The 13,873-nt window shown below is 32.3% G+C and overlaps 2 protein-coding genes across 2 annotated transcripts in view; one reads left to right on the top strand and one right to left on the bottom strand.

The window, feature by feature from the left end:
- The window catches only part of LOC123718443 (ATP-binding cassette subfamily G member 4), a 29,411-nt gene extending 23,469 nt beyond the window's left edge, over positions 1 to 5,942 (top strand). Inside the window, exons 7-11 of the mRNA XM_045674936.1 lie at positions 774 to 942; positions 1,247 to 1,347; positions 1,793 to 1,948; positions 3,513 to 3,718; positions 4,254 to 5,942. Of these exons, the coding sequence (XP_045530892.1) occupies positions 774 to 942; positions 1,247 to 1,347; positions 1,793 to 1,948; positions 3,513 to 3,718; positions 4,254 to 4,395 (774 nt within the window). The 3' untranslated portion in view covers positions 4,396 to 5,942. The remainder of the gene's footprint in view (positions 1 to 773; positions 943 to 1,246; positions 1,348 to 1,792; positions 1,949 to 3,512; positions 3,719 to 4,253) is intronic.
- Positions 5,943 to 8,173: 2,231 nt separating this feature from the next.
- LOC123720083 (androgen-dependent TFPI-regulating protein-like) lies at positions 8,174 to 12,152 on the bottom strand. Its single transcript, XM_045676544.1, has 4 exons — positions 11,862 to 12,152; positions 10,093 to 10,233; positions 9,751 to 9,971; positions 8,174 to 8,544 (listed from the first exon to the last, which is right to left on the bottom strand). Exons 1-4 carry the CDS (start codon positions 12,087 to 12,089, stop codon positions 8,352 to 8,354), a joined length of 783 nt encoding a protein of 260 aa, XP_045532500.1. The 5' UTR covers positions 12,090 to 12,152; the 3' UTR covers positions 8,174 to 8,351.
- Positions 12,153 to 13,873: the final 1,721 nt, after the last annotated feature.

Consider the following 13,873-nt stretch of genomic DNA (forward strand, 5'->3'; position numbering starts at 1 on the left):
TTTTTGGTAAAAAATTGTCTTTGGTCATGTCACCGTCAGAATACACCTAGGATTTATAGAACTTTATCTTTAACACTTAAGTAAAGAATTAAAACGATTGAATAGTGATTTAAAGCCACATCGTCAGTCCCCTTTTGCTCTCAAACATAAACTTAGAACTCCTTGATCTTCTTCCCCGTTTTCCTATGAAACCTTTTATCATTCCCTTTCGAACAACTGTCCTAGGTTAAAACTCTTCTATACCTAGGACACTCAACTAATGTTTTTTCCTTAACATGACCTTACAAAATCTTGCGATAAGTTACGATTATTGTTATTATTATTATTTCTCGCTTTTTAAATCACATATTTATAGTTGTAAGACTTCTGTTAGCAATAGCTAACAAAGCATGATGTGTTTGCCTGTTTCATAGTGTACAATTAGTTTATTGTTATTTTTGTATGCATGTAGATGTGAGTTTTTAATGTAAAACCCGTTGGCAAATTTTAACTAAATATATTTATTAACAAAGTATACAAAATTTTAAATTTTCATACACAAATTTTCTTTTATTATTATCAAACGAACGAAAAATCACAATGGTTTCCTTTACAATGAATACTGCGATATTAAGGAGAGATGTGTCCCTCCTTATTGTGTCCGCTTTACTAGTAATTTTTCTTTTCTAATCTGCAAATTCCCAAAACAGTTTTAAGTTGAAGGTAGGATATGTCTTACGAAAATTGAATTCATTGATCGATAATGGTTTAGGTATAGAGAAAATGTTTTACAGACTATGACCCACTTACGAATTATGGTCAACGTAGTGGTGGGTATCATGTTGGGGACGCTCTTTATCAACGCTGGCAATGAGGGCTCTCGAGTTCTGGATAACTACAATCTGCTTTTCGCTATTTTGATGCATCACATGATGTCACCAATGATGCTTACTATACTCACGTGTAAGTAATTTTTCAATTAATTTTGGTTACTTGCTTAACTTTTAACTATTATTTCCACATTCATAAAGGATTTTATGTAAGCTTCAAACATATTTAACGTTAATTCAAATTAATAAGTTTATTTATTGTTGTTTTTTTTTTGTTAAACTACAAAATTTCGCGCCTTTTACAAACCTATAGCAATTGTTGTTATTTCCCACAAATAAAAATCATCTGCGCAGAGTTTACTCAAATAATTCTTAATATAGTTTAGGTATAACTAAGAAAACGTATTAATTAATGGATGTGTTTCCGTCTTTTCTAGTCCCATCAGAGATGTCTATCTTACTTAAGGAACATTTTAATAGATGGTATTCTTTGGGGTCCTACTACGTATCAGTAACCATCGTGGACTTGCCAATATCGGTAAGAAGATTTTTTCGGCTGTCCTTGTAACACTTTTTTGGAGGACTATGCCCTAGTAGTATCAGCCTGCAACTCTTATCACTGAGGTATAGGTCTTATGACTTTTGTCTATTTGCGCATTTAACATCGCTCGTAAAGAAGGAAATCATCGTGTGGTAACCGGCGTGCCAGACCCAAAAAACGAAGGCATAAGTCTGGCACAAAAGGCAAATCCCCTTTTTTATTAGAAAAAGCAAATAATCACGAATCAGATACAAAAATTTGAGGTTCAGACGTTACAAGTAGTTATGTTGGTTTTTCAATGTGTGAAAACGGGGCAGGTATTAGGCAGTATTCATATTGAAAGAACGAATGATGGAATGAATATTTTAACAAATTCGTTCATTCAATTCGAAAAGCTAAAATATATTGAATTCGGAATTAATTTGACGTCATATATTTCCAGATATTTTCATGCGCAATATTCAGCGTGATCGTGTACATTATGTCGTCCCAGCCACTGGAAATAACACGATTCGCGATGTTCTTCACAATATCGCTACTTACAGTTCTAGTAGCACAGAGTTTCGGCCTCATGGTTGGCGCCGTCTTTAATGTTGTTGTAAGTACTATTTTTTACTTTATCACCATCTAGGGGTGAAGTTCAAATAAGAGTCTTAGGGCAAGATCTATAGAGCGCACTTAGGGCGAGATCTATAGAGTGCACTTACACTTTGCTCAGTCTAACTTTCGAGTTAGGTCACAGTCGGTACTTATAGAGCAAACTGCGAATCTCTCTGAGTGCGTGCTTAGCTTAATCTTAAACCCACGAAATCGACGACTTACCAAAAACTTTCACTATAAGCCTAACAAAAATAATGGCCCAAAATTTACTTTACCATCATATCTTTTACTTGACTTTTAATTTTTGTCGTAACATAAAATTAACGGTGATGCCATCTTATACTGGAGTTCCATACTTTGGGCAAAATAGAATTTTAATTCAAAGAAATGATAAATGATCTTGATAAACCTATGAAATACTTGAAATAAAATAATTAAACATTATTATGGTATTTATTATTTATAAAAATAACTGGTGTGATCGTATCAGTCACCTAGCAGCACTGGCAGAATGTGTATAAATACTTAATCATAGTTTATGCTTACATATGCATAACTATGATTTTTATGAAAAGTTTTTGGTAAGTCGTCGATTTCGTGGATTTGAGATTAAGCTAAGTTAACCCTCAGAGAGAGTTCTCAGAGAGCACGCAGTTTGCTCTATAAATACCGACTGTGACCTATACATTTTGCCCTTAGCCTGAAATAAAGGGGGAACCTTGCCTAAAGGGACTCCTTTTAATAATATATTTTAAGGTTGTCTAAAATAAAAATATTTTATCTTTATTAATCTATATTAATCTGAAATAAGTCTATTTTACATATCTTGTACCATTATTACTTATATATTACATATTACTATTATATATATTATATATTACTTATATAACCGGCTTTAAAACCGTTCTTAGTTTGAAATGTTGTTGTGATAATTATGATTATGATGATCCATTTAAACTACTACTTATATAATTTTGTAAGCGTATGTCTGTCCACAAATTTCTCAGAAACATAAAGTAATTATCGGGATGTTGCTTAATTTCTATCAGCTATATTCAAGGAAACATTATTTGTTTCTCGAATATTTGTTTAGTAGTTTTAAGTTATCCAATCATTTAACGTAAATAGAACCTATTTTTTTAATTTATATAGGTTGATAGGTATTTTTTCAATTTATTACCTTAGAGAAGGTATATGAAGGCAATTTACATAATATGATTTAACACAATTATTATTTTTACGTTATAAATTTTCTCGAAAGCATTATCGAGGCATATTATAAATTCTCTTTACAGAATTAATTTATCAATCGTACCCAAGACATAATAATACATTATTTAACCAGGAGGTTATTTGTATATAACTTGTATAAGAGCTGAATATGCTGAATATTTTATCAATCCACAGAGAAGAGAGAGATTTTCTATAAGAAATTAACTGTTATCCAACGTAATTGAATTGGTTAATTCCAACAGTTTCAGTCACGTGACCTGTTAGAATGAACCAGATCGACGATGTTTATTGGAGTTTATACGCAATGTCAGTTAAATATATATTTTCAGAACGGCACCTTCCTTGGCCCAACTCTCTCTGTACCAATGATGATGTTCGCTGGCTTCGGAGTGACTTTACGTGACCTTCCACCATACCTTTACTGGGGATCCTACGTGTCCTACTTACGATACGGCCTCGAGGGCTACATCAGCGCCATTTACGGCCTCAACAGACAGACTCTAGCCTGTGATGAGGCTGAATACTGTCATTATAAGTGAGTGTTGTTGACTTATACAGTGGTCAATGCTGTTAGTTGTTCAATAAAATAAATAAGTGAAAGGTCGTTATCAATCATGAGATTTCCAATTAGTATAAGTTTTGATTTGGAAAATCTTCGCTGTTCGTTTAAGTTGCGTTCAAAATTTATCGATTGTATCTGTTGGACATGTTCGTTCTTCCCATCCGTTTTCGTTTAGTTTCATATACACTGACGATACAGTTATAAATCGTTACTTTTCTATTACGACACCTACTCGATTATGTATTCATTGTGTCTTTGATCATTCCAATCGAATTATTTTTTTGGTAGGTGAATAATCCTGAGTTAACACACAGACTTGTAAAAATTTAAAATTAATATAATTAAGTCTTTAATTAACGTCAGTACATTTAAATAAAACAAACAGATATAAACACGAATGGACATTATCAACATAACCCGAGGTTAAAATTTCAGTAATCTTGGTCTCTCGTCGTTAAATAATGACCGTAGTAATAAGTAAGTAATAAGAGTTTTTTTTATTTTTCAGACACCCCAAGGTGTTCCTCAAGGATGTAGCAATGGACCCAAATATGTTTTGGTGGGACACCGCCGCTCTCACAACCATACTTCTAGTACTGCGTACCGCAGCGTTCCTTCTCCTTAGGTGGAAACTTAGCGCCGTGCGATAAGAATACTTTTAATTTAAGCCTTTGAAGACCTAGGTTCGATTACCAGCATAATAAATTGCAGATTGCGCATTTCGACCTATAGACAAAAACAGGCCCCAGGGTGCTCATTTAAGTTATTTAATTTTAAACAAGACTGTGAAAGCAACATTGTTTCAACGTTACTTAAATTAGTTAAACATCTTATATTAAATCCATATATATTCAACGTCATATTGATGTAATCTTGCTAACAGTTAGACGTGCCACTTGTATTAGCTACGAGGCAGGTTTTTCTATATGAAATGCGCTTTCCATAAAATTGACGGATCGTATAGAGTACGACTGATATTTCGTTATAGAACCTCACAAATTAGTTGTTAATTGTTTCACAGATGCCTGTGATGCTTATTAAGTAGTTTAATTTAGAATTGAGACTTGGCCGAACTATGACTCTTATGTCAAAATATTTATATTATATTTTTTTGACATCAGGTACTCAGCTCTAAGTCTAGATTCAAAATCTTAATCTTAAAGACACAAGCTCGAGTTATACTCGCCCGTCTCACTAAAGAATTTTAATCGCTTTTTAACAAGTTGTTTAAAAAAATCACATTCACTCAATAATGAACGAATTTCTAATTTTAATTTCGTAATTCCAGATTTCGCACAAACAAATTTTTTTAGCTTAAAATTATAGTACCTTTGTTAAGCAATTAAATCAAACTTGTATAACGGACAATTTGAAATTTGAGTGCAAATAATTTGTATCTGTTAAAGGTGAAAACTAAGTACCTTTGTGTATAATGTTTTGTACCTGGCCTTAGGCCTTACGCACGTTTTAGCTAAAGAATCAAAGGCAAAGCTCAAAGCTCCAAGTCATTGTTCAGCAGCGCGGCATACAAAACAAAAGTAGCCATGAAGATTCATTGATGAGCCAATCTTCGGAAGGTAATGACGCTATATAATGTTTTTATCTTCCTAGCCGTGTCTCTTTTTTGTTATTACCTCTTTCGTGAGACGAAAGGTTTGGGGTCCAAAGTGCTACAAGATTGCCATTTAATTTAATCATAAGTTTAACTTTAAAATGTGGTAATGCGACTGTGATAATGCGTTCGAGAGTTTTAAAATCGATTTTTTGAAGTGAAATTCATAAAAAAACAAAGATGTTTTTAATTTTAATTGTATTTGTCACTAAATTAGATTTTAAATAGTTATATAACCATAAACATATTTAAAATAATCAGAACAATAAATGGCTTATAATGTCGACAAAGAGAGCAGGACAAAAATACGCCATTTAAAGAAAATCTAAACTGCAGCAAACAAATGTGATGTGTGTTTTATATGTATAATTCTGTATTCATTCAAGAGAATATAGTTGTTGATGTCAATTTAATACAGTTACGATGATGTACCTACAATATAGTAGGATTTTTGTACACAAACATTTTGTTATACTATTTAGATTAGTGACTTAGCTTTAAACTATAAGTTATGATTTAGCAATAAAGACCGAGGTTCTCTCGAAAAGTGTATTTTTTAATAAAAATATATTTTTTACCTTTTAACTTTTTTTATTATTAACAGGTTACATACCAACACTACCAGAATCTATCCCATAGACCGAACGTATCTTAAAACAAGATTCTAAATCGATTTACGATACGGATTCTATTGTGCTTTCGTCTATTCCTAAATACACCACAGCGCTTCCAATGTTCTACAAATATCGATCGTGACATTTATCTATTATCAAAAAATTATTAGGAAAATATAAAGCCTTTTTTATTTTACTGTCAGAATCATTCATCTTTTTTAGAGAATTTTACAATAGCTGTTCGCGCTAAATCTGTATCAATCAAAGAACGATGACAATTGTCGATTTGACTTTGACACACGAACCGGAGATGGTAGGTGGTGTCCTGGCGTAATGGCGCAAGAGAGTTAAATTTTAACCGCTGTCGCGTGCGAACTAAATATATACCAAATACCGTATAGCATTTACTTATTTTTGATTCATCATTGAAGGATCTAGTGTTTGGAGTGAGATACGCCACCGTTGATGGTAAGTGCTAGTTTTAGTCTTATCGATTATTGGATTCCTTTTTTTATTATACTGACACGCGACAGTCGAACCAGCGCATATTATTTCACCGAGGGAAGGGAGCATCCTGGATGTAGCTTCCGGATACCCAGGCCCACACAATAGCAATTTGGAAACCATTGTGGTTCTTAAACCACAGTGATAGAAACATATATGATAATTTTCCTCATCTTGTTTATCATCTCCCGCCGCGGTGGCGGAATGGAGTTTTATTTTCAAAACTCACGAGATCGAAGTTTTTTACGGTTACGCTGCCGTCGCGGTTGCGATTATCGCTCGCAAACTTGGCGGTTGATCATTGCACGCTGTTGCGTTATACTTACTTTACAGAAGAATTAAAAAAGAAGGCCTAAATTTCTGGGTGCATCCAGTGATTTCGGAAAGAGATCGTTATGGATTATTTGTTACTCTTATTAATGAGTTAAAGAAGGATGAAGAAAAGTTCTTTAATTATTTTCGAATGTCCGTATCTAGTTATTTAGAACTTTTAAGAAAGACAGAAACTACTCTTCAAAAACAACATATCGCCCGCCAACCGATCGAAAAGAGCGCGCCCGCCTTTTGTTTTGCCGCCGTGCTTTAAACTTTTACATAAATATCTGTATTTAGGCTGCGGGCCCGCAACCACGGGCGCTGGTGAAAACCGCTTCGTGAGTCCATAGCGAAGCTGTTTAATAAATGACCGGATTGTGCATATACTCGCCGCGGTGGTGCGCGGCGGCGTGTCGTGACGTGTCGATCGCGTGATTGGTAAATCAGTTGACGTAAGTACACTGGGGAGCATGAAAAGTGATCATGTGGTAGATTTAGTTACCGACCAATTCGCTATTTATGCTGACGATGATAGTGAGTCCGAGGATGGTGATGAAAAAGACAGTGATGACGATGAGCATATTGATAACTCCATCTCCCCTGAACCTAGAACAAGCACTGGCTCTGTTAATGACCTAATAGAAGGAATATTTTTTTTAGATGATGATTAAATTATTTAAATATTTTTTCCACAATCATTCAATCATCACAGAGAGGAGGCCTGTGCCCAACAGTGGGACATATATAGGCTGGATTGTATTATTAATCAATACATAAATAAATATATTCTTTAATTTTTTTCCTGGTATGGCTTGAATCGTACTTGGCCAGTTTTCAATTCTTGTTATCATATTTTAGAAGGTAGTAAAAATTACATTTAACAACTCACAATAATATCTGATATACACTAACAATCTACAAAAATTAAAACTAACTATTTTTAAAAGCTTTCTACGTAAGTACAGTTAAATAAAATAGTAAGACACTTTTTTTGCTCGTATGTGTACCATGCGCAAACTTTCCCGCACTCCCTTGTTTAATGCTCAAGAAGTTTGCCGGTATCTGTAATAAATGTTTTAACGTTCTCTCACCATAAACGTGCTTGCGAAGTACAAAGCTGACATTTTGACACCTTGCCATAAAAAAACAAAAGCATTTGATAAAGTGACGTTGGATAAGACTACTTATTGGTGTATTCCTTGTGACGTTAGATGTCGCAAAATTGCCAATTACAATCATTAACATATGCTCGATCAATAGTACTCAATGAAAATGCAAAACATCGCCGATTTTATGTGTAGATTTCATACGATTTGGTAGATATATTGTCATATACGATTATATAATAATAAAAAAATAATATAATATTTATTGGTGATTGAAATACATTTAATTATAATATAAGAATTATTTTTAAGACTAAATAACAATATAATATTTATAACGTAAATAAATTTCACTAAAATGCATCATGCATTAGAATGTTATATTCCTCAGATTCAAATACAATTAAAATAATAAAAATTACAATCTTATTAAACGAGATAATACTAGGAAACAATCAACAAAACTTTTTTGCCTCGTTTTTCATATCCGTTATCTTTCCCCACACGATGTCAACTAAACACCACTGTAGTGTATAGAAGAAGTAGAGTTCCATATATGACATAAGTATGAGTAACCACACTTGGTACCTATTGAACATGTTTAAAACTGCATAAACTACAATACCATTTGCGTAACTCACTGCAACCCTGCAACAATAGATCTTTTAAATTACTATATAATATGACATTCTGTATATTATGGTTTAGAATATTATTATAGTTTATTCATGACATAGGCATATAGCAGTTGTGTTGTCTATTCTTGTAATATTTTTTTATAGAACAATGGGCAGGAGGATCACCTAATGTTTTAATGTATTAAAACTTTACATTAAAATTTAAATAAATAATTAGGCATGCAACAGGCAGCCTTGTCGCTAACCAACGATCTTTTCCAGGCAACCCTAGTAAGGAAAAAACTAAAGAAAAAGAAATGTAAATGGTAAAGTGCACTTCAAAACTAAATTAACAAAAATGAAATAACAAGTAACACGGAAAAATTATAGAATTACCAAACTTAATCTAATATAAAAAAAAATTAAAAACTAAAATGTTAAGTACCCATGGACACTCAATGCCAGAGGGCTCGTCGGCCTTTTATGGTTATGTATAGTTATGACTGAGTAATTGTGATAGTGGATTCGAATAATAATTAATTGTGTAAAAGTTTTGTATGCAAGTATTTAAAATTCATACGTTTAGTTTAAATATATTTTTAACTAATTTAGAGCAGTGTTGGCCTAGTGGCTTCAGCGTGCGACTCTCATGCCTGAGGTCGTAGGTTCGATCCCCGGCTGTGCACCAATGGATTTTATTACTATGTGCGCATTTAACATTAGCTCGAACGGTGAAGGAAAAAATCGTGAGGCTTGCCTTAGACACAAAACGTCAACGGTGTGTGTCAGGCACAGAAGGCTGATCACATACTTGCCTATTCAATTCACAAACGATCATGAAACAGATACAGAAATCTGAGGCCCAGACCTAAAAAGGTTGTAGCGCCATTGATTATTATTATTATTTATATCTAATTTAAGTACAAATATTAGGCACAGAATATTAAAAAATAACAGAACGACATTTTTGTTCATTGCGGAGCCTAATTCTATGAGTCTATTAATTCCAAGTTGATAACGATTGATTGATTGAAGATCAAATTATTAGTACTTATATTTTTACGTATAATCGAATTAAATGTCACAATTTCTCTGAATTTGCTATTTGTAATTTGAGTACGAATGCGTCTCTGGGTGCGTATAGAAAAAAATATAAATATGTGTGTGTATATGAACTCATGTTTTAATCATTATATAAGATAATTTTTGTTAGAATATTTTTTTTAATTCTACTTACGTAGCAGTGTAAACTGAAGTAAAAATCGTCGTAATGATTGCGCCAGGCAATATGCTAGAAGGACGTTTTCGAGGCACCATAATTAAATCTAAAAACACCAAAATGCCTGAAATGGTATGAAGAGAGTGATGTGTCCAATGTGGCAGGTACGCAAAGATTCTCACAGGCGCTATAATTGCCGGGTCATTATTCCACGTTCTCCAGAACAGAGTGTCACAGTACTGAAAAAAAATAAGAAGGTCCGATCAATCAATCAATCGCTGTTCAGTAATGCTGAAAAATAATATTATAATTCATCGCTTTTGACCAAAAGTAATAAACACATTAAATAAATAAACTAACCAAAGTTGTGGGGAGAAGGATACTTGTCATAACGACATCTCTAATTTTCCTCAAAACACGCGCTCTCTTGTCTTCCCATCTCTCATTTAACTCCATCCAGTCACAATAAATGCAAATAGGGAAATAAGTTAAGGACACAAACTGAAAATAATATTTAATTAATACACTTAAATTTAAAAACGCACGGAAACCTTTACACCTCTGTTAAGGCCGACAACGCACCCACTAATATGAGTGTCCATGGGACGTGGTGTGCCTATTATGGCTGATCAGTAGGCTTATCAAAAAAATGAACAACAGTCGGAGAATTACTGATATTTCTTGGAGTCTTATGAAATTAATAATGTCACAAACATACGATTAGTGGATATGTGATTTACAAGAATATCCTTTATAAGTGACAGTTTAAAATTAATATGGAATGTAGTCTGTGTTAAATGGTCAAAATGAGGAGGAGGATGCAAGCTAGCACTGTTACCGTTCTTCGTATATAATATAATCGAAACTATTGTAACAAACAGGGCATCAACTGTAATCCAGTTTCAATAGTACTGATTAAAGTCTAGCCAATTTCACAAAACCAGAGATATAATGACATAATATCCATATGACCGATAATTTGAAGTATATTCCAATGACATATAGATAAAGTGAATCAATTGCAGTTAATATAAAGATAATCTTCATTAATGTGATTAATGATTGTGCTGCAAAAAAGAAACAAAATGGTTTTACGGCGTAAACAGAAAAGTTAACAAATGGTAAATTTACCTTATATATATTTATGTAAAAACGGAAAAAGCCCGTGTTAAAACGTTTCACACATTATTACATATTTTTTATGAATTATAAGTAATCAAAACGAACTGAATGATTGAGACTAGGAAATTTTAAGTTTTAGCTTAAAGAACATTTGAATTCATATATTTGTGTTCATTTACTATATACGCGGGTCTAATATATTATAAACATCTAACAGTCTTAGGCCACACGAAGGTCATGATTTCGGAACTATATTAAATTAAGTCGCGTACGGTTGTGTAAGAAATAAATAAGATACTTAGAACGATGTATTCAAGGATGTGCGTATACTTTTTAACTGTCCTCAAACAAACGATTCACGATTCACTTAGACTTCCCTCTATTCCAAAAGTATTTCAGATATAAAACGCCAGTATTGAAAACAATTCAAAATACTTTCCGAGAATTTCTGATTATGTTTTTGAATAATTAGTTAGAATTTGAGTCTACAAAATATCCTACCTAATTGTATGACGAATACCTGTTTGTTCTTCAACATGTTTATGGCAAAAAATAAATGTATTATTTTAGAGTAAGGGAAAACGAACTTTTATTTCGACATCAGAACTATAAATTAGCAGTAGGTAGGTAATTTGAATGTATTTAACCCCATCTAGAATGCAAGAGGAACAAAGTTGATTTATGTTTCTATTATTCGACTTTCTTACAAAGATTAATTACATCCCAAATATAATTTATTTGACGATCTTTATTTGTTTATATTGCGATAAAATATAATATTAGTACATCATCACATATTACGTAACAAAACAAACATTAATTAGTCTTAGAACGTCTTAGAAAGTCCTATTATTTTTTATTATTTATTATTCCATGTATTACAACGTGTAAGATTTTTGAACCCTTTTAAGTAAAATACCTGTCAGGTTCCCAGCAATATTAGTTCAATAACATGCACTATAATGACAAATTAAAGCGACCAATTTTTGCATGCAACCCTTACTTACATTAAACCAAATAGTCAATAATAACCAACGAACAATAGTATACACTCTCACATTGGGATCAATATCGTTTGACATATCTACATTTAAAAGCACCAATGCGACGACCACGAGATGAACAAACGCCGCGCCGTTGAGACATATTCGCACACTTAATAAAACACTATTACTTCTCGCCGTCTGTATCATTACGTGTTGCCTTTGTTGACAATATGATCGTAATGAATTCATCGCGTCCTAAGATACAAAGCTGACGATCGATAATGCATATCAATAGGATGTCATCAAGGGCGAAGTGCACTTGGTCGAAGTGGAGGTCAACTCTCTGTAACGAAAAATTACAAAGATTTCATGCGGTGGTGTTTAAAGTCATATTTGAAGTATCTGGCTAGACCTTAGAAATGGATTCTCATCAGTGATCCACAAGATCATATACGCTTTAAGTCTATAAAATTTTATTTTATTTTTTTAGTTCAGAAATTGAATATATTATTTATTTATTAACACTTCGTTATACTAAAGAAAATAAAAAAATTGAACATAATTAAATCAAAAGGAGGGCAACTGGCGGCCTTATCGCTTTCGAGCGATCTCTTCCAGGCAACTACTGTGAGTAAAGAAAAAAAAAAAGATAGGCAAGTAGTGCAAAAATACATGTTATACACAGTTATTAAGACAATAACTAAACAGGAACAAAAAAAACTAAACCAAAAAGATGATACATTAAAAATAGAAAGTAAAAAAATAAAGTATAGTTTAGTTATAAAACTAAACTATAATTTATTTATTATTTCATTTTCGATTTTTCCTATTATCACAAGGGCAAATTATCAGTATTACTAAAGACTATTACTTTAATTCAATTGTAATTACGAAATATTAATTAGGTACGTTTTTATTAGCTTCCTTCTTTAATTGTGCATGCGATTTTTTATTTAAATTACTGCATGCTACATATATGATAAATCAAAGATCCGTTTGTATAAACACAGGGATAATTGTAAAAAATATTATCATTTTCCTATACACTTTCTTATAAGTATCGAAATTCTAATTATGACTACATTAAAAACTCTGTTGTCTGCCTGCAGTATTGGCCTTTTAGCCTATTCGAAAACACACGAAATGATCTTGATACAGATACATAAATATGAAGAATTCGAGATCTTATTGAAAAAAAAACAAAAAACTGAAAGTTAAATTGTAATAGTAAAATATTACGATATAATTCACTTAATATTAGGGCGAAATCCTGCGATTGAAAAAATTATTAGCTAATGGCAATTTGCATATTTTAACAAACCTATTAACCGCGATACCACTTCCATTATACAGACAATGCTCTAAATGATGTAGTTAATTAAACTTAAAACTTAGATCTGAAAATGGTTTAACTTGTATACGTTTAAATAGCAATTACAGAAATTACGTTGTCTCTGGCCCTTTGACGTTTTTGTCGCAAAAACAAGAAAATGGCGGGTTGTGTCGAATCACAGTTTGCATTCTGGTAGACATTCATATCTTATTAGATTGTGAAATTTACAAAAAAGAAATACTTGGAAAGGACAGATGATAAATAGTTATAATAAATATTACAAGTATTATGTTTAAATAAGAATTCATTAATTATTAAGTATATAGCTATAGAGTATGGACATGGAGTTTTGGACATCATAGAATAAGCATGTTGTAAGAATTTATGAGCCTATTAATTATGCTATTTATGTAATACGTTAGTAAAATACACTGATTTCGATATACGGTTATGGTAATTAGAATAATTAATAATTTTAATGTAATGTGGTGAAACCAATCGTTAAACAGTCACAATTACGTTAAAATGGATAGGATAACGTTTCGCGTAAATGGAAAAGCTTGTTCAGGTAAACTTAATGTAATTTTAAGAGTAGTTATAGTTAATAGTATCAGGTACGAAAATTAATGTCCATTTAGTTAACGACTGATCTGAGGAAGCATAGGTTTAGGTGAGAGACCTGTTTAAGGGTAAGATTCAG

The sequence above is a fragment of the Pieris brassicae genome, chromosome 2 (assembly GCF_905147105.1).
Source record: "Pieris brassicae chromosome 2, ilPieBrab1.1, whole genome shotgun sequence".
In the NCBI taxonomy this organism is placed as follows: Eukaryota; Metazoa; Arthropoda; class Insecta; order Lepidoptera; family Pieridae; genus Pieris; species Pieris brassicae.